This window comes from Choloepus didactylus, chromosome 1, assembly GCF_015220235.1.
Source record: "Choloepus didactylus isolate mChoDid1 chromosome 1, mChoDid1.pri, whole genome shotgun sequence".
In the NCBI taxonomy this organism is placed as follows: domain Eukaryota; kingdom Metazoa; phylum Chordata; class Mammalia; order Pilosa; family Megalonychidae; genus Choloepus; species Choloepus didactylus.
Genome location: NC_051307.1, coordinates 198,763,873 through 198,784,666, shown reverse-complemented (window position 1 = coordinate 198,784,666; position 20,794 = coordinate 198,763,873). Strand labels below are relative to the sequence as shown.

The window sequence follows — 20,794 nt, the reverse complement described above, 5'->3', positions numbered from 1 at the left end:
CGAGACTTCTTTATTGACCTAGCAGATAGTCTAGCCTGGAGGATCTTCCATGTGTGATTGAAAAGAATGTGCATTCTGCTGTTGTTGACTGTGGCGTGTTTTATAGATGGTTTATTGTTGACCCCTCTACCAGTTCTCTGTGAGAGCAGGGCTTTGTCTTACTCACTCATATCCTTAGCTCTCAGAAGAGTGCCCGGCACGAGCAGGCAATTATTAAATATTTGTTGAATGAGTGAATAGATGGGTGAATATTAGATGGATTTTTTAGTTCCAACAACCTTTATTGAATCCTCCTGTTTACAGTCTGTACTGATTTCTTATTACCAAACATTTCTAATCCAACCTTTAAGATCTAATATGATGCTTACATTCCTCAAGCTCACCTTTTGCCAGATCCAGCAGCTCCGTCTGTTTTGAATCTTCTGGTTCAATCGGACTGTCCCTACAGATGGTTTCCTGACACTCCTACCTCCTTTTTGTGCCTCCGCATGTAGTAAAATTTGCCTTGTCTCCACGAGCATAATGCTTCCGATACAAATAATAGATATAATCCTGATTCAATATTCAAATAAATGGCAAGTAGAATGAATGACCTATAGAAGGTTATGTGAAAGAGAACTAGGAATACTAGTGACAGAGGTAAATATAATGAAACTGTCTAGCAACGTGCATATTCCTGTGTAAATGAGTGTTCTGTTTACTTTAAATCTTATAGCATCAGGATTTTCAGGCAAATGTAATTGCTCTTCAAGAGTTTATGAGTGCCTGTTGCCTTTACTTTGTCCTTGATGAAAGCAGCTAGTGGGAAAATGATTTCTATATCCAAGTAATTTCTCTCCTTGCCAGTTTGAGGCTACCGAGATTTTCCTTATTTTAATTTTCATGTCTTAACTTTTTTCCTTTAAATATCCCCTATAAATTATTTTATAGTCTAAAAAACCTGCATTTTCTATAGTTATTGTAAAAATAGGAAAGAAAAAAGGAAGGACACCGATTGTAATTCAGTCTTGATTTTCCTGCTGATCTGATAATGCTGGTAACACAAAAACTCTAGGCTGAATTACAGGCACCCAAAATATCTCTCTTGACATTTTATCCACCCTTACATCACCATCTCCACATTCATTTTTCTAAATTCAAAACAAGAAAAAAATTAGAATGTGTCCATTCAATAGGATGAATTTTCCTTCTGATTCATTAAAGCAAATTCAGTGATAAGGAATTGGGTTTTTATCTTTAATTAATTAAAAGCATAAATCTACTACTTTTTCCTCTAGATTTCAGTACTACTTCCTATAAGCCCAAATGTCCCCATATTTCATAGCAATTTTGAAAACTTATTTTGAGAAACATCCCAGATTTTATTCATGTAATCTTAAAATAAGTCAATAAAAAGTAGTAAAAATCTCCTTCTTTGTTTCAGTAGTAACTTCCAAATTTACATAACCAAATCTAAGCATGAGATGCTTTTCCTGTTTTGTTTGATAGTCACAGATTTGCATTTGAGATCAAATATATTTTTTCACATATTTCAATTACCATTTAGAAACAAAAATTATGGGCATAAAAAATAAGCCATAGAGATTTCTAGGCATTTGCCATGTCATTTTACAACCCAAACATGCGTCTCCTTAAGATTTGCCAAAACTTATAGATGCAGCCTTTGCCAAGTAACTCTATTTCTTCGAGGCTCATGCTTTCTGTCTTCTGTGACTTTGCACGTGCTGCCTCCCAGGGGAGTTTTCTTCCCCACTTTCCCACCTGCCAGGAACCTCCAGACCCAATTCATATACTCCATTCTTTGTAAAATCCCCTGACCCCTGACTCTCACCCCACTGCGATGTTAGACAGACTAGTCGTTCTTTTCCTGCTTTACCTAATAATACAAGTTAGAAAGTTCTTCATATTAGTTCCCACTACATAAAATTGTATTGCTTATTTACTCAAGAGTAAATTCCTTGAGGGCAGCTGCAATGTGCTGTTTATCTTAGCATCCCCAGCCTGTCGCATAATGAATGACACATAGTAGGTGCTCAAAAATACATATATATTGATCTCTATGTATTCATAGAAATGCCTCCGTTGGGGTGGGGGACATTGTGTTAAAATTATTAGTTTAACCTAACTCCCATTCTTATTCAAAGTTATTATAAAAGTAATTGGAATATTTTGTTATTCCTTTCTAGTTAAGTAATTTGAAGCGAGTTACATTTGTAGATATCTCAGCAAACAAGTTTTCCAGTGTCCCGATCTGTGTCCTGCGGATGTCTAATTTGCAGTGGTTGGATGTCAGCAACAATAGCCTGAATGACCTGCCACAAGATATAGACAGGTAGCTACTTGCCTTCTGAAGGTGAGGTACATGAATTAGTTACTAACGCCTTAGACATGCAGCATTTTAAACCTGCGGAACATGTGAATGTTCTTTGAAATCAATTATTTTCAATTTTCAAGGTCCATTTTTCCAGATAGTTAGTTTGGTTCTTTAGAGAATAAGACCATTTTCAGTTGGCGTGCATCTGCAGGTTTATGTGCATGTGAACTCATGTTCATTGTGTTGGTGAATCTTAAGTTGCTTCGGTCCTCAATTGAATGGCACTATTAACTTTCCTTTCCCTCCACAGAAGTGGAAAAGTGAATTTATTACATATAGAAGAGAAACATGCCACATGTTCAGAATATCAGTGAGGGAATTTTTTTTTTTTTAAAGTATATCCTTGTGGCTATTTCATCTTTAAATATCAATTATTGCACTGAATCATGTAAGATTCAGTCATTCATTTATTTGTTCATTCCACAAGTGTTATTAGGCTCTGATGCAGCAGCCCCAGCTGGTGGGTTGGGTTTAAAATGATGTCTGAAATGAATTCTCTGACCTCCCGGAATTCACAATCTGCCTTATGAACTAGTATATATAAACTGACACAGAGGTCAAAATGGTTTAGGCCTGAATGCTGTCTCCAAGACTTGTCTGTACTCCTGGTACATATGATATGTATCAGCGCTTTCTAGGCTTATGAGACAGAGTGGGAATTGTTTTAGTTTGCAGCACTGGGGAACTTTGTAAAATATTTGGGGGGCCAGTAAAGATTTTGCAAATAATAAAAGAAAACAAAACAGAGGGGGGTTATCAATGAGTTAGAATAAAATGTAAAACAATAAAACATATTTGAAGGATATTTTGATCATTTCTTTTTTACTGCAGGTTTCTTCCAAAAGTTAGAAAATATGATAGGAGAATAACTGTGCTTTCAAAATGTACAGTAGGAAATATGTGCCAGAATCTGTTTATTCTTACTCAAACTCTAGTATGATTTCTTTCTAGGGCCTGTTTATCCTTGGGAATATGGGAGATGGTTTAGAGGGAGGGATACACTGATTTTTGAGGCCCCACTACAGCCTACTCTGTATTCATGCAATTTGCTTATCCTGCTGATATATCTGTGTCTTCCAAAGCAATTGGCGATTAAGTCAATAAAAACTTAAAAAAAAAAAGTGTGTTGCCTGGCATGACTTTATTTATTTTATATTTTAAAGTGAAATTATTCTCCTAAGGGTCACATATATAAAAAAAAAGCTAAGTAGGGATGTTGTACCAGAATTTGTGAATCATGTTGTTTTTAGTTGTGGAGCTAAGTGCTTGTGTTGTAATCCCTTTCATTTCTTCTTAGACTAGAAGAACTGCAGAGCTTTCTCTTGTATAAAAACAAGCTGACTTATCTTCCTTACACCTTGCTCAACCTAAAGAAGCTCACCCTGTTAGTTGTCAGCGGGGACCATTTGGTGGAGCTCCCAACTGCCCTCTGTGACTCGTCCACACCGTTGAAGTAAGTAGAGACCCTCAGACACGAGGAGCTGGGTGGCTGTCTCAGGAACTGGTTGGATTGATTGGTCTCTACGTGGAGAATCTGATCTGGGGTCATAGAAGTTCTGATGAACATTTTATGGTATTTTGAAGTTTTTTGGCAGATGGCGTGGGGAGGAGAGGGTTTCTGGAGAAAAGTTACTTCCTGGCATGTTTCTGGGGCCCCTGGTCTCGTGACTCAGCACTCACATCACCCTAATGATCTGAAAGGCTGGCCTAGAGGGGTCAGTGGCTGTTGAATGAATCCTCCCTGTTTGCCTCACCTTTCTTGGGGTTTCCTTAAGAGAAACCATCCAAAATGGAGAAAAGCCATCCCTGCAAAGGCAACACAGACTCCAAACTGGAGTGGGGAATTGAGGAATCTTCCTTCTCCTTGAGGTGAAATTGAAGAGATCCAACTCCACCCTCCTTTTGGCTGACTCTGAGGCAGCTGATGGCTTCCCAGGAGCACATCCTGCTAGAATTTGGGGCCTTGGGGGTTCTCCCATCACCTCTGTCCTGAGACCACTTGGGCCCATCCCTAGCGCTTAGAGCCTCCCTGGGAGTCCTCAAGCAAAGCTGCTCTAGTGACAGCCACTTCCTTCCTGTGTCCAGGGGGCCATCTGCCTCCGACACCCCTGGCTAGTTGAACCCACTGAGGAAATATTTCCTGAATCCTCACTTCTCTTGTGGCAAATGCTCACTGTCATCATAAAGTTAATTTTTTATCTTCTGGTGCTTATAATAAGACTTGAGAAATAGAGGTTTAAATATTGGAAAGAGAGAAACCAAATTCATTTCTGTACAAGTACAAGATACATAGGGGTATAAGATCTCTCCTGTCCCCCACCTGCTCCTTCCACTGGAGTGGGTCTCCCCTGCCCTCAGCTGTCTTCAGGGAAGTTGTGTGATGAGAAGAGGGATGGCTGGATCTGCCCTCAGGACCCCTTCCACATCCAGGTAACCAAGCAGGCTTGGCAACCCTGGGTCCCAGAAAGGCAGGAGAAGAACCTCTGCTCAGGGTAAAATTGTGAGTCATGTACAGTAATGAAGGTAATTTCAAATGATAGATTGTAGGGCTTGGAAATCTAAGAGAATCAAATGAAAGCTTTTTGAATTAATAATGTTCAATAAAAAAGACTAGATACAAGCCCACATAAAAATTTAATATTTTACTGATTTCTTAGAAATGATCTGTAGAAAAGTTATGGGAAAATGATGTTAAAATATAAGATTTCTAGGAAAAACCTTAGAGAAAAATAGTTCTCTGATATGAAGGAAACTAAGAAGTATTCCTGGAAGATATCAAGGAAGTCTTGAGTATGTGGAAAGACATACTGTGTCTTTTCTGGATGGAAAGACTGTAAAGATGTGACTTCTTCCAAAAATTATACTTAAGTGTAGTGTGATTCCAATCATAATTCCAATGGAATTTCATTTTGGAACTTGAAAGACTGATTTGAAAGTATATCTGAAAGGAAAAAAGAGCTAAGAATAGCAATGATAATTATGGAAAATGAGTAATGTGACATAACTTGCCTCACAGAGAATTAGAATGCATATAAAAAGTGTAATGATAGAGAAACTAAGATGGTGGTTAGGTGAGACAGGGCAAAAAAGACCTCTGTGAAAAACATTAGATAAAAACCAGAAAGTGACCCAGAATACCGGTTACAGCGATGCGCCAGCTGGACGAGGTCTCCTAGTTCCACAGGGGCCGTATACTTGGTGAAACCAGGGGTCTGCATTCTGAAACGAGTGACTAAGCTGGCTGGAAGACCCGCAGCCGCGCGGCAGTCTGGGGAAGCCAGGGTTTGGCGTTTGGAGACCGACAGGCTCTTTAAAAAAAAAAAAAAAAAGGGAAAAACTCAGGAGCGGCTGCAGCTGCGATAGTGGGAACCACGCATTAAAACACAGCAAGAGGGGGCTGGGCTGGCCTCTTGGTGTCTGGCCTGGAAGATAGCCTGCTGCAGATACCCTCGGGGCCGGGGGAACGGAGGGGAGAGCCGGAAGTAGAAAGAAACCCTGCGGCTCGCAGCTGGCTCCCCGGAGGGCTGGATAAACTCCTGCCTGGGGCCGTGCCCACAGCCCAGAGCCCCGCCAGTTCTCCCGGAGCTGGGAAGGAGGAACTGTGCAAGGAGGGGGGGGGGTTCAGACGCCCCATTTGGCCATCTTTGCATCAGGCTGAGAGCGCCCCTGCACGGCCCGGTGGCCCGGGGCTTCCCTTGAGGGATGGCGTGCACTGGTGATGTAGCACAGCATTCCCTTGGCAGAGGTCCTGGAGGATTGCGGCTGGGCGGGGAGACCCACTCGGAGAACCCAGGGACACTACGCCAAGTCCGGTGGTTTGTGGGACAGTGAGAGAGAGGGTCTGGGGCTGAAATGAAATGAAGGCTTAGACTCTTGTGGTGGCCTTGGATCTCCGGGAACCTGGGGGATTTGAATATTAAAGCTCTCCTTCCTCCCTGGCCACCCGCGCAGACGCCCCACATTCAGGGCGGACGGCTCCAGCAACACACCCAAACGGAGTTCTCCAACTGAACCCCACAAGAATCAGTTCCCCACACACCATGGGAACAAGGTTGACAACTGACTTCAGGGGTATAGGTGACTCACAGACGCCATCTGCTGGTTTGTTAGAGAAAGTGTACACCACCAAACTGTTTCTGAAAAATGAGATAGATATTTATTTTTACAACTTGAAAGAACCCTGTCAAGCAAAGCAAATGCCAAGAGGCCAAAAACAACAGAAAATCTTAATGCATATGATAAAACCAGATGATATGGAGAATCCAACTCCAAACACACAAGTCAAGATTTCTGAAGAGACACAGTACCTTGCACAATTAATCAAAAAACTACAATCAAGGAACGAAAACATGGCAAAGGATTTAAAGGACATCAAGAAGACCATGGCCCAGGATATAAGCTACATAAAGAAGCCGCTAGAAGAGCATAAAGAAGACATTGCAAGAGTAAATAAAAAAATAGAAGATCTTATGGAAATAAAAGAAACTGTTGGCCAAATTAAAAAGACTCTGGATATTCACAATACAAGACTAGAGGAAGCTGAACAACGTCTCAGTGTCCTAGAAGTCCACAGAACAGAAAATGAAAGAACAAAAGAAAGAATGGAGAAAAAAAATGAAAAAATCGAAATGGGTCTCAGGGATACGATAGATAAAATAAAACGTCCAAACTTAAGACTCATTGGTGTCCCAGAAGGGGAAGAGAAGGGTAAAGGTCTAGAAAGAGTATTCAAAGAAATTGTTGGGGAAAACTTCCCAAACCTTCTACACAATATAAATACACAAGGCTTAAATGCCAAGTGAACTCCAAATAGAATAAATCCAAATAACCCACTCCAAGATATATTCTGATCAGACTCTCAAATACTGAAGAGAAGGAGCAAGTTCTGAAAGCAGCAAGAGAAAAGCAATTCACCACATACAAAGGAAACAACATAAGACTAAGTTGTGACTACTCAGTGGCCACCATGGAAGTGAGAAGGCTGTGACATGACATATTTAAAATTCTGAGAGAGGAAAATTTCCAAACAAGAGAGAAAAATTTCCAACCAAGAATACTTTATCCAGCAAAACTCTCCTTCAAATTTGAGGGAGAGCTTAAATTTTTCACAAACAAATGCTGAGAGAGTTTGCCAGTAAAAGACCTGTCCTACTTCAGATACTAAAGGAAGCCCTACCAACAGAGAAACAAAGAAAGGAGAAAGAGATATAGAGAATTTTAACAGACATATATAGTACCTTACATCCCAAATCACCAGGACACTCATTTTTCTCCAGTGATCACAGATCTTTCTCCAGAAGGGACCATAAGCTGGGACATAAAACAAGCCTCAAGAAATTAAAAAAAAAAAAAAATGAATATACTCAAAGCACATTCTCCAACCACAATGGAATACAAATAGAAGTCAATAATTTTTGAACTGTAATTCCACTATTTACTTCCTACATGATATAAAATACACAAACTCTAAGGACAAATCAGTGGTTTTGAACTCAATGTAGAATATGTAATTTTAGACAACTATATAAAGGTGGGGGAATGAAGGAGTATAGGAACAGAGTTTATGTGTCCTATTGAAGTGGAGGTGGTATCAAAGAAAAACAAGATTGATATGGATTTAAGAGGTTAATTTTAAGCCCCACAGTAAACACAAAGTAATTATCAGAGACTATAACCATAGAGATGAAAAGTAGAGTTTGGGTTAAGAGAAATGGGGGAAGGGGCAATGGGGAGTTAAGAAATGAGTGTAGGGTTGCTGTTTAAGGTGAAGAGAAATTTCTAGTAATGGATGGTGGGAAAGAGCATTACAACTCTAAATGTGATTAATCCCACTAATGGAATGCTAGGGAGGGGGTGGAATGGGAAGATTTAGGCCGTATATATGTTTCTGCAATTGAAAAAAAAAAACAGACAGTCTAAATAGATGACCACTGAATACCAAGGATGAACTTGGATGGAATTGGAGGATAGAGGACAGGTGGCTCAAAGGGACACAGTTGAGACATAAGGAAAAGGAAATATAGAATGTAAGCTTCGTATCATTGTTGAATCTCTTGTACTTCTTAGCTGCGCTTAATGGGATTACACAAAAGAATGTTCTTGTTCATGGGAAGTGTATATGTGAATTATAGTTTATGGTCAAGGATGTGTGCAGCTAGCTCTCATATGTTCAGAAGACAGAGCAATAGATGATGGATGATAGATAGGGAGGGAAAGAAATAGCGATGTGGCAGCATGTTAAAGTTGGTGGATTGAGCTATCGGGGAAGGGGGGTCAGGGTATGATGGAATTCTGTGTATGGGGTTAGTATTGTTTTTGTAACTGTTCCTATAACTTTGAATTTATTTCAAAATAAAAAAAAATCATAGCTTATTAAAACAACAAATAAGACAACTCTATAAAATCCATACCCTGCATAAAAAAAAAAACGTGTAATGATCAAGCCAATGTACTGGACAATGGTTTGCAGATAACATATTGAAACAGAATAGCTAGTCCTTAAATAGATCCAAATACATGATATAGGGTTGTTCATAAGCCAGTGGGGAAGTTATGAATGATTTAATAATGTATTGAGGAAGTTGGCTAATTAGAAAAAAGATAAAGCCTGTTCTTCCCTCTATAGTATAAACAGAAAGAAATCCAGGGGAGGCGGGGCAAGATGGCAGACTGGTGAGCTGTAAGTTTTAGTTACTCCTCCAGGAAAGTAGGTAAAAAGCCAGGAACTGCGTGGACTGGACACCACAGAGCAATCTGTCTTTGGGCATACTTCATACAACACTCATGAAAACGTGGAACTGCTGAGATCAGAGAAATCTGTAAGTTTTTGCGGCCAGGGGACCCGCGCCCCTCCCTGCCAGGCTCAGTCCCGGGGGAGGAGGGGCTGTCAGCTCCGGGAAGGAGAAGGGAGAACTGCAGTGGCTGCTCTTATCGGAAACTCATTCTACTGATTCAAACTCCAACCATAGATAGACTGAGACCAGACACCAGAGACTCTGAGAGCAGCCAGCCCAGCAGAGAGGAGACAGGCATAGAAAAAAAACAACACGAAAAACTCCAAAATAAAAGCAGAGGATTTTTGGAGTTCTGGTGAACACAGAAAGGGGAAGGGCGGAGCTCAGGCCTTGAGGCGCATATGCAAATCCCGAAGCAAAGCTGATCTCTCTGCCCTGTGGACCTTTCCTTAATGGCCCTGGTTGCTTTGTCTATTAGCATTTCAATAACCCATTAGATCTCTGAGGAGGGCCGTTTTTTTTTTTTTTTTAAATCCTTTTTTCTTTTTCTAAAAAAATTACTCTAAGAAGCCCAATACAGAAAGCTTCAAAGAATTGCAATTTGGGCACGCCAAGTCAACAGCAGAACTAACAGAGCTCTGAGACAAAAGGCAATAATCCAGTGGCTGAGAAAATTCACTAAACACCACAACTTCCCAAGAAAAGGGGGGTGTCCGCTCACAGCCACCATCCTGGTGGACAGGAAACACTCCTGCCCATCGCCAGCCCCATAGCCCAGAGCTGCCCCAGACAACCCAGTGTGACGGAAGTGCTTCAAATAACAGGCACACACCACAAAACTGGGCGTGGACATTAGCCTTCCCTGCAACCTCAGCTGAATGTCCCAGAACTGGGAAGGTGGAGCAGTATGAATTAACAAAGCCCCATTCAGCCATCATTTGAGCAGACTGGGAGCCTCCCTACACAGCCCAGCAGCCCAGAACTGCCCTGGGGGGACGGCACTCACCTGTGACATAGCACAGTCATCCCTCAACAGAGGACCCGGGGTGCACAGCCTGGAAGAGGGGCCCACTTGCAAGTCTCAGGAGCCATACGCCAATACCAAAGACTTGTGGGTCAGTGGCAGAGACAAACTGTGGCAGGACTGAACTGAAGGATTAGACTATTGCAGCAGCTTTAAAACTCTAGGATCATCAGGGAGATTTGATTGTTAGGGCCACCCCCCCTCCCCGACTGCCCAGAAACACGCCCCACATACAGGGCAGGCAACACCAACTACACACGCAAGCTTGGTACACCAATTGGGCCCCACAAGACTCACTCCCCCACTCACCAAAAAGGCTAAGCAGGGGAGAACTGGCTTGTGGAGAACAGGTGGCTTGTGGACGCCACCTGCTGGTTAGTTAGAGAAAGTGTACTCCACGAAGCTGTAGATCTGATAAATTAGAGAAAAGGACTTCAATAGGTCTACAAACCCTAAAAGAACCCTATCAAGTTCAGCAAATGCCACGAGGCCAAAAACAACAGAAAATTATAAAGCATATGAAAAAACCAGACGATATGGATAACCCAAGCCCAAGCACCCAAATCAAAAGACCACAAGAGACACAGCACCTAGAGCAGCTACTCAAAGAACTAAAGATGAACAATGAGACCATAGTACGGGATATGAAGGAAATCAAGAAGACCCTAGAAGAGCATAAAGAAGACATTGCAAGACTAAATAAAAAAATGGATGATCTTATGGAAATTAAAGAAACTGTTGACCAAATTAAAAAGATTCTGGACACTCATAGTACAAGACTAGAGGAAGTTGAACAACGAATCAGTGACCTGGAAGATGACAGAATGGAAAATGAAAGCATAAAAGAAAGAATGGGGAAAAAAATTGAAAAACTCGAAATGGACCTCAGGGATATGATAGATAATATGAAACGTCCGAATATAAGACTCATTGGTGTCCCAGAAGGGGAAGAAAAGGGTAAAGGTCTAGGAAGAGTATTCAAAGAAATTGTTGGGGAAAACTTCCCAAATCTTCTAAACAACATAAATACACAAATCATAAATGCTCAGCGAACTCCAAATAGAATAAATCCAAAAAAAACCCACTCCGAGACATATACTGATCACACTGTCAAACATAGAAGAGAAGGAGCAAGTTCTGAAAGCAGCAAGAGAAAAGCAATTCACCACATACAAAGGAAACAGCATAAGACTAAGTAGTGACTACTCAGCAGCCACCATGGAGGCGAGAAGGCAGTGGCACGATATATTTAAAATTCTGAGTGAGAGGAATTTCCAGCCAAGAATACTTTATCCAGCAAAGCTCTCCTTCAAATTTGAGGGAGAGCTTAAATTTTTCACAGACAAAGAAATGCTGAGAGAATTTGCTAACAAGAGACCTGCCCTACTGGAGATACTAAAGGGAGCCCTACAGACAGAGAAACAAAGACAGGACAGAGAGACTTGGAGAAAGGTTCAGTACTAAAGAGATTCGGTATGGGTACAATAAAGGATATTAATAGAGAGAGGGAAAAATATGGCAAACATAAACCAAAGGATAAGATGGCCGATTCAAGAAATGCCTTCACGGTTTTAACGTTGAATGTAAATGGATTAAACTCCCCAATTAAAAGATATAGATTCGCAGAATGGATCAAAAAAAATGAACCATCAATATGTTGCATACAAGAGACTCATCTTAGACACAGGGACACAAAGAAACTGAAAGTGAAAGGATGGAAAAAAATATTTCATGCAAGCTACAGCCAAAAGAAAGCAGGTGTAGCAATATTAATCTCAGATAAAATAGACTTCAAATGCAGGGATGTTTTGAGAGACAAAGAAGGCCACTACATACTAATAAAAGGGGCAATTCAGCAAGAAGAAATAACAATCGTAAATGTCTATGCACCCAATCAAGGTGCCACAAAATACATGAGAGAAACACTGGCAAAACTAAAGGAAGCAATTGATGTTTCCACAATAATTGTGGGAGACTTCAACACATCACTCTCTCCTATAGATAGATCAACCAGACAGAAGACCAATAAGGAAATTGAAAACCTAAACAATCTGATAAATGAATTAGATTTAACAGACATATACAGGACATTACATCCCAAATCACCAGGATACACATACTTTTCTAGTGCTCATGGAACTTTCTCCAGAATAGATCATATGCTGGGACATAAAACAAGCCTCAATAAATTTAAAAAGATTGAAATTATTCAAAGCACATTCTCTGACCACAATGGAATACAATTAGAAGTCAATAACCATCAGAGACTTAGAAAATTCACAAATACCTGGAGGTTAAACAACACACTCCTAAACAATCAGTGGGTTAAAGAAGAAATAGCAAGAGAAATTGCTAAATATATACAGACGAATGAAAATGAGAACACAACATACCAAAACCTATGGGATGCAGCAAAAGCAGTGCTAAGGGGGAAATTTATAGCACTAAACGCATATATTAAAAAGGAAGAAAGAGCCAAAATCAAAGAACTAATGGATCAACTGAAGAAGCTAGAAAATGAACAGCAAACCAATCCTAAACCAAGTACAAGGAAAGAAATAACAAGGATTAAAGCAGAAATAAATGACATAGAGAACAAAAAAACAATAGAGAGGATAAATATCACCAAAAGTTGGTTCTTTGAGAAGATCAACAAGATTGACAAGCCCCTAGCTAGACTGACAAAATCAAAAAGAGAGAAGACCCATATAAACAAAATAATGAATGAAAAAGGTGACATAACTGCAGATCCTGAAGAAATTAAAAAAATTATAAGAGGATATTATGAACAACTGTATGGCAACAAACTGGATAATGTAGAAGAAATGGACAATTTCCTGGAAACATATGAACAACCTAGACTGACCAGAGAAGAAATAGAAGACCTCAACCAACCCATCACAAGCAAAGAGATCCAATCAGTCATCAAAAATCTTCCCACAAATAAATGCCCAGGGCCAGATGGCTTCACAGGGGAATTCTACCAAACTTTCCAGAAAGAACTGACACCAATCTTACTCAAACTCTTTCAAAACATTGAAAAAAATGGAACACTACCTAACTCATTTTATGAAGCTAACATCAATCTAATACCAAAACCAGGCAAAGATGCTACAAAAAAGGAAAACTACAGGCCAATCTCCCTAATGAATATATATGCAAAAATCCTCAACAAAATACGTGCAAATCGAATCCAAAGACACATTAAAAAAATCATACACCATGACCAAGTGGGGTTCATTCCAGGCATGCAAGGATGGTTCAACATAAGAAAAACAATCAATGTATTACAACACATTAAAAACTCGAAAGGGAAAAATCAATTGATCATCTCAATAGATGCTGAAAAAGCATTTGACAAAATCCAACATCCCTTTTTGATAAAAACACTTCAAAAGGTAGGAATTGAAGGAAACTTCCTCAACATGATAAAGAGCATATATGAAAAACCCACAGCCAGCATAGTACTCAATGGTGAGAGACTGAAAGCCTTCCCTCTAAGATCAGGAACAAGACAAGGATGCCCGCTGTCACCACTGTTATTCAACATTGTGCTGGAAGTGCTAGCCAGGGCAATCCGGCAAGACAAAGAAATAAAAGGCATCCAAATTGGAAAAGAAGAAGTAAAACTGTCATTGTTTGCAGATGATATGATCTTATATCTAGAAAACCCTGAGAAATCAACGATACACCTACTAGAGCTAATAAACAAATTTAGCAAAGTAGCGGGATACAAGATTAATGCACATAAGTCAGTAATGTTTCTATATGCTAGAAATGAACAAACTGAAGAGACACTCAAGAAAAAGATACCATTTTCAATAGCAACTAAAAAAATCAAGTACCTAGGAATAAACTTAACCAAAGATGTAAAAGACCTATACAAAGAAAACTACATAACTCTACTAAAAGAAATAGAAGGGGACCTTAAAAGATGGAAAAATATTCCATGTTCATGGATAGGAAGGCTAAATGTCATTAAGATGTCAATTCTACCCAAACTCATCTACAGATTCAATGCAATCCCAATCAAAATTCCAACAACCTACTTTGCAGACTTGGAAAAGCTAGTTATCAAATTTATTTGGAAAGGGAAGATGCCTCGAATTGCTAAAGACACTCTAAAAAAGAAAAACGAAGTGGGAGGACTTACACTCCCTGACTTTGAAGCTTATTATAAAGCCACAGTTGCCAAAACAGCATGGTACTGGCACAAAGATAGACATATAGATCAATGGAATCGAATTGAGAATTCAGAGATAGACCCTCAGATCTATGGCCGACTGATCTTTGATAAGGCCCCCAAAGTCACCGAACTGAGCCATAACGGTCTTTTCAACAAATGGGGCTGGGAGAGTTGGATATCCATATCCAAAAGAATGAAAGAGGACCCCTACCTCACCCCCTACACAAAAATTAACTCAAAATGGACCAAAGATCTCAATATAAAAGAAAGTACCATAAAACTCCTAGAAGATAATGTAGGAAAACATCTTCAAGACCTTGTATTAGGAGGCCACTTCCTAGACTTTACACCCAAAGCACAAGCAACAAAAGAGAAAATAGATAAATGGGAACTCCTCAAGCTTAGAAGTTTCTGCACCTCAAAGGAATTTCTCAAAAAGGTAAAGAGGCAGCCAACTCAATGGGAAAAAATTTTTGGAAACCATGTATCTGACAAAAGACTGATATCTTGCATATACAAAGAAATCCTACAACTCAATGACAATAGTACAGACAGCCCAATTATAAAATGGGCAAAAGATATGAAAAGACAGTTCTCTGAAGAGGAAATACAAATGGCCAAGAAACACATGAAAAAATGTTCAGCTTCACTAGCTATTAGAGAGATGCAAATTAAGACCACAATGAGATACCATCTAACACCGGTTAGAATGGCTGCCATTAAACAAACAGGAAACTACAAATGCTGGAGGGGATGTGGAGAAATTGGAACTCTTATTCATTGTTGGTGGGACTGTATAATGGTTCAGCCACTCTGGAAGTCAGTCTGGCAGTTCCTTAGAAAACTAGATGTAGAGCTACCATTCGATCCAGCGATTGCACTTCTCGGTATATACCCGGAAGATCGGAAAGCAGTGACACGAACAGATATCTGCACGCCAATGTTCATAGCAGCATTATTTACAATTGCCAAGAGATGGAAACAACCCAAATGTCCTTCAACAGATGAGTGGATAAATAAAATGTGGTATATACACACGATGGAATACTACGCGGCAGTAAGAAGGAACGATCTGGTGAAACATATGACAACATGGATGAACCTTGAAGACATAATGCTGAGCAAAATAAGCCAGGCACAAAAAGAGAAATATTATATGCTACCACTAATGTGAACTTTGAAAAATGTAAAACAAATGGTTTATAATGTAGAATGTAGGGGAACTAGCAGTAGAGAGCAATTAAGGAAGGGGGAACAATAATCCAAGAAGAACAGATAAGCTATTTAACGTTCTGGGGATGCCCAGAAATGACTATGGTCTGTTAATTTCTGATGGATGTAGTAGGAACAAGTTCACTGAAATGTTGCTATATTATGTAACTTTCTTGGGATAAAGTAGGAACATGTTGGAAGTTAAGCAGTTATCTTAGGTTAGTTGTCTTTTTCTTACTCCCTTGTTATGGTCTCTTTGAAATGTTCTTTTATTGTATGTTTGTTTTCTTTTTAACTTTTTTTTTCATACAGTTGATTTAAAAAAGAAGGGAAAGTTAAAAAAAAAAAAAAAGAAAGAAAAAAGACAAACAAGGGAAAAAAAAAAAAAGATGTAGTGCCCCCTTGAGGAGCCTGTGGAGAATGCAGGGGTATTCGCCTACCCCACCTCCATGGTTGCTAACATGACCACAGACATAGGGGACTGGTGGTTTGATGGGTTGAGCCCTCTACCATAAGTTTTACCCTTGGGAAGACGGTTGCTGCAAAGGAGAGGCTAGGCCTCCCTGTATTTGTGCCTAAGAGTCTCCTCCTGAATGCCTCTTTGTTGCTCAGATGTGGCCCTCTCTCTCTGGCTAAGCCAACTTGAAAGGTGAAATCACTGCCCTCCCCCCTACGTGGGATCAGACACCCAGGGAAGTGAATCTCCCTGGCAACGTGGAATATGACTCCCGGGGAGGAATGTAGACCCGGCATCGTGGGATGGAGAACATCTTCTTGACCAAAAGGGGGATGTGAAAGGAAATGAAATAAGCTTCAGTGGCAGAGAGATTCCAAAACGAGCCGAGAGATCACTCTGGTGGGCACTCTTACGCACACTTTAGACAACCTTTTTTAGGTTCTAAAGAATTGGGGTAGCTGGTGGTGGATACCTGAAACTATTAAACTACAACCCAGAACCCATGAATCTCGAAGACAGTTGTATAAAAATGTAGCTTATGAGGGGTGACAATGGGATTGGGAATGCCATAAGGACCAAACTCCACTTTGTCTAGTTTATGGATGGATGTGTAGAAAAGTAGGGGAAGGAAACAAACAGACATAGGTACCCAGTGTTCTTTTTTACTTCAATTGCTCTTTTTCACTCTAATTATTATTCTTGTTTTTTTTGTGTGTGTGCTAATGAAGGTGTCAGGGATTGATTTAGGTGATGAATGTACAACTATGTAATGGTACTGTAAACAATCGAAAGTACAATTTGTTTTGTATGACTGCGTGGTATGTGAATATATCTCAATAAAATGATGATTAAAAAAAAAAAAAAAAAAAAAAAAAAAAAGAAAGAAATCCAGATCAAGCCAAAAATTAAACATAGAAAGAAAACTACAGAAAGAATAAGAAACACCATGGTAGCAATGGTGGATCGGTGGATTGACGAAGTGTTTCACAACTATCCCTTGTGAGACCCCATTAAAATGAGAGGAAAAGGACAAAAAGATATATAAACCCACAATGATGGTGAGAGCCAGGGGTGGGGTGGGGGGGAAGCTGTCTGTCCTGGTTTGCTAATGCTGCCATTATGCAAAATACCAGAAATCTATTGGCTTTTGTAAAGGGGGTTTATTTGTTTACAAATTTACAGTCTAAAGGCCATGAAAATGTCCAAATTAAGGCCCTTCAGCGAAGGAAGGTCAATGGTGTCCGGAAAACCTCTGTTAGCTGGGAAGGCACGTGGCTGGCATCTGCTGATCCTGGGTTGTGTTCCAGCTACTCTCTTAGCTCCTGTGCATTCTTCAGAATGTTGCTCATGTCTTCAAAGCTGTCTCCAAAATGTCTCTCTAGGCTGCAGCAGTGAGCTCTTTCTGTCTGAGCTCTTATGTAGGACTCCAGTGATTAAATCAAAGACCCACACTGAATGGGCGGGGCCACATTTCCATGGAAACATTCAGTCAAGAGGTCACACCCTAATCAAAGGTGTCACTCACATTTGGGTGGGTCATATCTCCATGGGAACACTCAATCCAAAGGTTCCAAACTAATCAACACTACTACATCTGCCCCCATAGAGATTGCACCAAAGAACATGGTGTTTTGGGGGACATAATACATCCAAACTGGCACAGCATCATAGAAGATTTTCATATAAACAGGCAACTCTTCCCCACCCCCTAACTTCCTCCCTGATTCCAATGGTCCAAGCATTCAGCAGCCAGCAGCCTTAACCCCCAGACCCAATGCTTGAGGTTTCCTCTAGGATGACTCTAGAGAAAAAACCCTGGTTTTGTGTTTGGAGATTCCCCATGGGGCTGGCTGGCTCCCTGCCTGAGTGATGCCCGCAGTGAGGCTGGTGCCTTGGCAAGCTCTGCCCCTGTGCACAAGGTGCCGGGCAGCATTTTGTTGCCCCATTCTCAAATATGAAGGTGTCCCGAGCCTTACCAGATAATTGTAAAAAGGGGTTCATGTGGAACAGTGATCAAAATGACACAAAGCTAGATAATACGGCTGGGGTGGGGGAGAAAAAACTGATAAAAAAAAAAACCCCTCCCATTGGTGTCTAAGAGAAATTTGAGAAAATATTGCATGCTTTAAACAACATAATAAAGGAAGAGCAACCAATGGAGAACAAGTAGGAACTCTTGGAAATTAAAAGGGTGGTAGCTAAATGAACAACAAAAAACAAACAAAAGTAAAATATACCAAAATAACGATAGCAACAAATCCTGAATGGAAAGTTTGGAAGATAAAATTGAGCAAATTTCCAGAAAGAAAAATAAAAGGAGAGGGAAGGAGGGAAAGAATTGGAAGGGGAAAGGGAGGAAGGAGAAGAGAAGAGATGAGAGATATAGATTCTTAAACAAGGAAATTAAAAATGTGCTTAATAGTGGATAAAAGGTATGAAGGGTTTTATGTACTGTGTTTGCAGCTTCCTGTGAATATGTAATCATTTCAAAATAAGAAACCTAAGAATGTATATGCTTAATAGGAATCCTAGAAAGAGAGAGCAATCAGGAGAAGTTTGTAGAAAAATAACATAAAATCATTTTCCAGAACTGAGGCAAACCTCTAGTCCAGAGCAACATCTCTAGTCTAGATCAAAAAGGCTCATGGAGTACCTCAAAAACTGGAAAAAAATCGACACTTAGCACATCATGAACTTTGAGAACATTAAGCCTTAGAAGGAACTTCCTCCAAAAGCATCAAGAAAGAAACTGCAAGTCATCTCTAAGGCAGCAGGTGTCAGACTAGCATCAAGCCACATTGATAACTCCGGCTTCTGGAAGATGATGGAACAAGGTCTTCACATGCTCTGAGGGAGATATTTTCAGTCTAGAATTCTATACCTGGCCAATCCACCAATCCAGAGTAAGGATAAAATACATATCCTCTGACCCTTTCCTAGAAGTTATTTGAGGATGTGCTTCCCTGAAACAAGGGCATAAACCAAGAAAGAGGAAAACGGGAGATGCAGGAAATAGTGAATAGTGGACCCGCCCCAGGACAGCTGGGAAGGAGAGCGCCCCCATGGCCAATTAGCGGCAGTCTAGAGAGCAGCCCCTCAAGACGGGGCAGGAGGAGAGGGGCCCTGGAGCAAGAGCTCTAGGCAAAAAGGAGGGGCAGAGAATGTGCTTGGAGGGAGAACTTGAAATACGAATGCTATGAGAAAAAGCAATAGTGGGGCAGGAAAAGACAAATAAAAACGCTTGGAAAAATGAAAAAAAATCTGTTTAGACAAAGAAAATGTAGTTGTCATACACTTCGAAGAGAACAGTCTTTACATTGGCACAAAAATGTAAATATTGTTTAGTGATTTTCAAGTTTAGAACGAAACTGCAGAAAATTTAAATATGGTTACATGGTATTGACCTTCACAATGTAAAAGTAAAGGTTCACAACGTCTGTAATGTGCTTTGAAGTACCTCCACAAACAAGGGGGCTCGATGGATAGCTAGAAGGGTGGCTGGACGGGTGGATGCGTGACAAAGCAAGTACGAAACAGCAGCTTTAAATGTGGAATCTAGGTAATGGGCACATGGTGGTTACTGCACAATTTTTTCAAATTTTGTCAATGTTTGAAAACGTTCCATATAAAATGTTGAAAAAGTAAAAGAAAAGATAAAAATTTGGAGGTGGGAAGTTTGGGGAACTGGAGAGGAGAGGAATACTTTCACCTGTTAAATATTAAACTATTCGTCTTAAGGTAAAACCCATTTCAAACAGAGTAAGTGAAAATAGTGATAGGAGTAAAGAGGTGAAATTCGCATCCCCCACAGCCGGAAGACAACAAGGATGTTTAAAATTTGTAAGGTGAGAATGGGAAGGCTCTGACACCCAAATTCCCATCAGAGGTGGGATCCTGTCCTGCACTATCAATAAGGAAGGACTTTACCTGAATGCTCCATGAGCTTAATGTAGACCAAGGTGAAGAAAATGTAAATTTCAAAGCATTGGTATTAATGGGCCATGATCACTCCGGAAGATCTGAAAGAGAAGAGTGAGTAGGAAAGACTTGCTCTGCCAGCAATACTGGAGAAAGTCAAAAGTCTTTAAAACAACATTTTGAAATAATACAATTAGAGACTACAGAACCTGGAGCTGTATGTGGCATGTAATTGCTTTAAAATGTGCACATGAAAATTGGAATTAATTGTAATTTGGAGATATATCTTTCACTGCCTTGTAATTTTATGTTGATATTGATAAATTAGCTTTCTCATTCCTTTGGCTTTTATATTAGTAACATATTTTTCCTAAGAACAAGAAGTTCACCCTAGATACAGAAATTTGTAGCAATAAAGTTGACCATTATTTCCTTAAAAAAAATAATTGGTAAGGGGAGAGGCCAGGAATATAAGTGAAAAGAATTAAAAGAGATTGCTTCTGGGATTTCGGAGTAGCCAAGGGCTAGGGTGGGAGGCTACTGCTTTAAAAAAGTACTTTTGCACTATTTGAATTTATAAATATGTAGAGTGCTTACTTTGATTTAAAAATTTAAAGGATGATAAAATATAGGTATATTTCTTATTTTTTAATAGGGAAGGATGGTAAACATAAATTCAATGAAAAAAATCACAAAGGAAAAGTTGAATGGATTTGTCTACATAAAACAAAACATTTTTTTACTTTCTCCATATTCAAACATTAAATAAATTAAAAGGAAAGTGAGCTGGGAAACACACACACACACACACACACACACACAGACACGCACACACACACGCACATATTAAAATATGACAGATACATGGCTCATTGTCCTCCTCATATAC

General features: G+C 39.9%; 1 protein-coding gene across 1 annotated transcript in view; it reads left to right on the top strand.

Annotated features, from left to right (window-relative positions):
• The window catches only part of LRRC2 (leucine rich repeat containing 2), a 96,250-nt gene that overhangs the window by 68,809 nt on the left and 6,647 nt on the right, over positions 1 to 20,794 (top strand). Inside the window, exons 6-7 of the mRNA XM_037849333.1 lie at positions 2,187 to 2,332; positions 3,672 to 3,827. Of these exons, the coding sequence (XP_037705261.1) occupies positions 2,187 to 2,332; positions 3,672 to 3,827 (302 nt within the window). The remainder of the gene's footprint in view (positions 1 to 2,186; positions 2,333 to 3,671; positions 3,828 to 20,794) is intronic.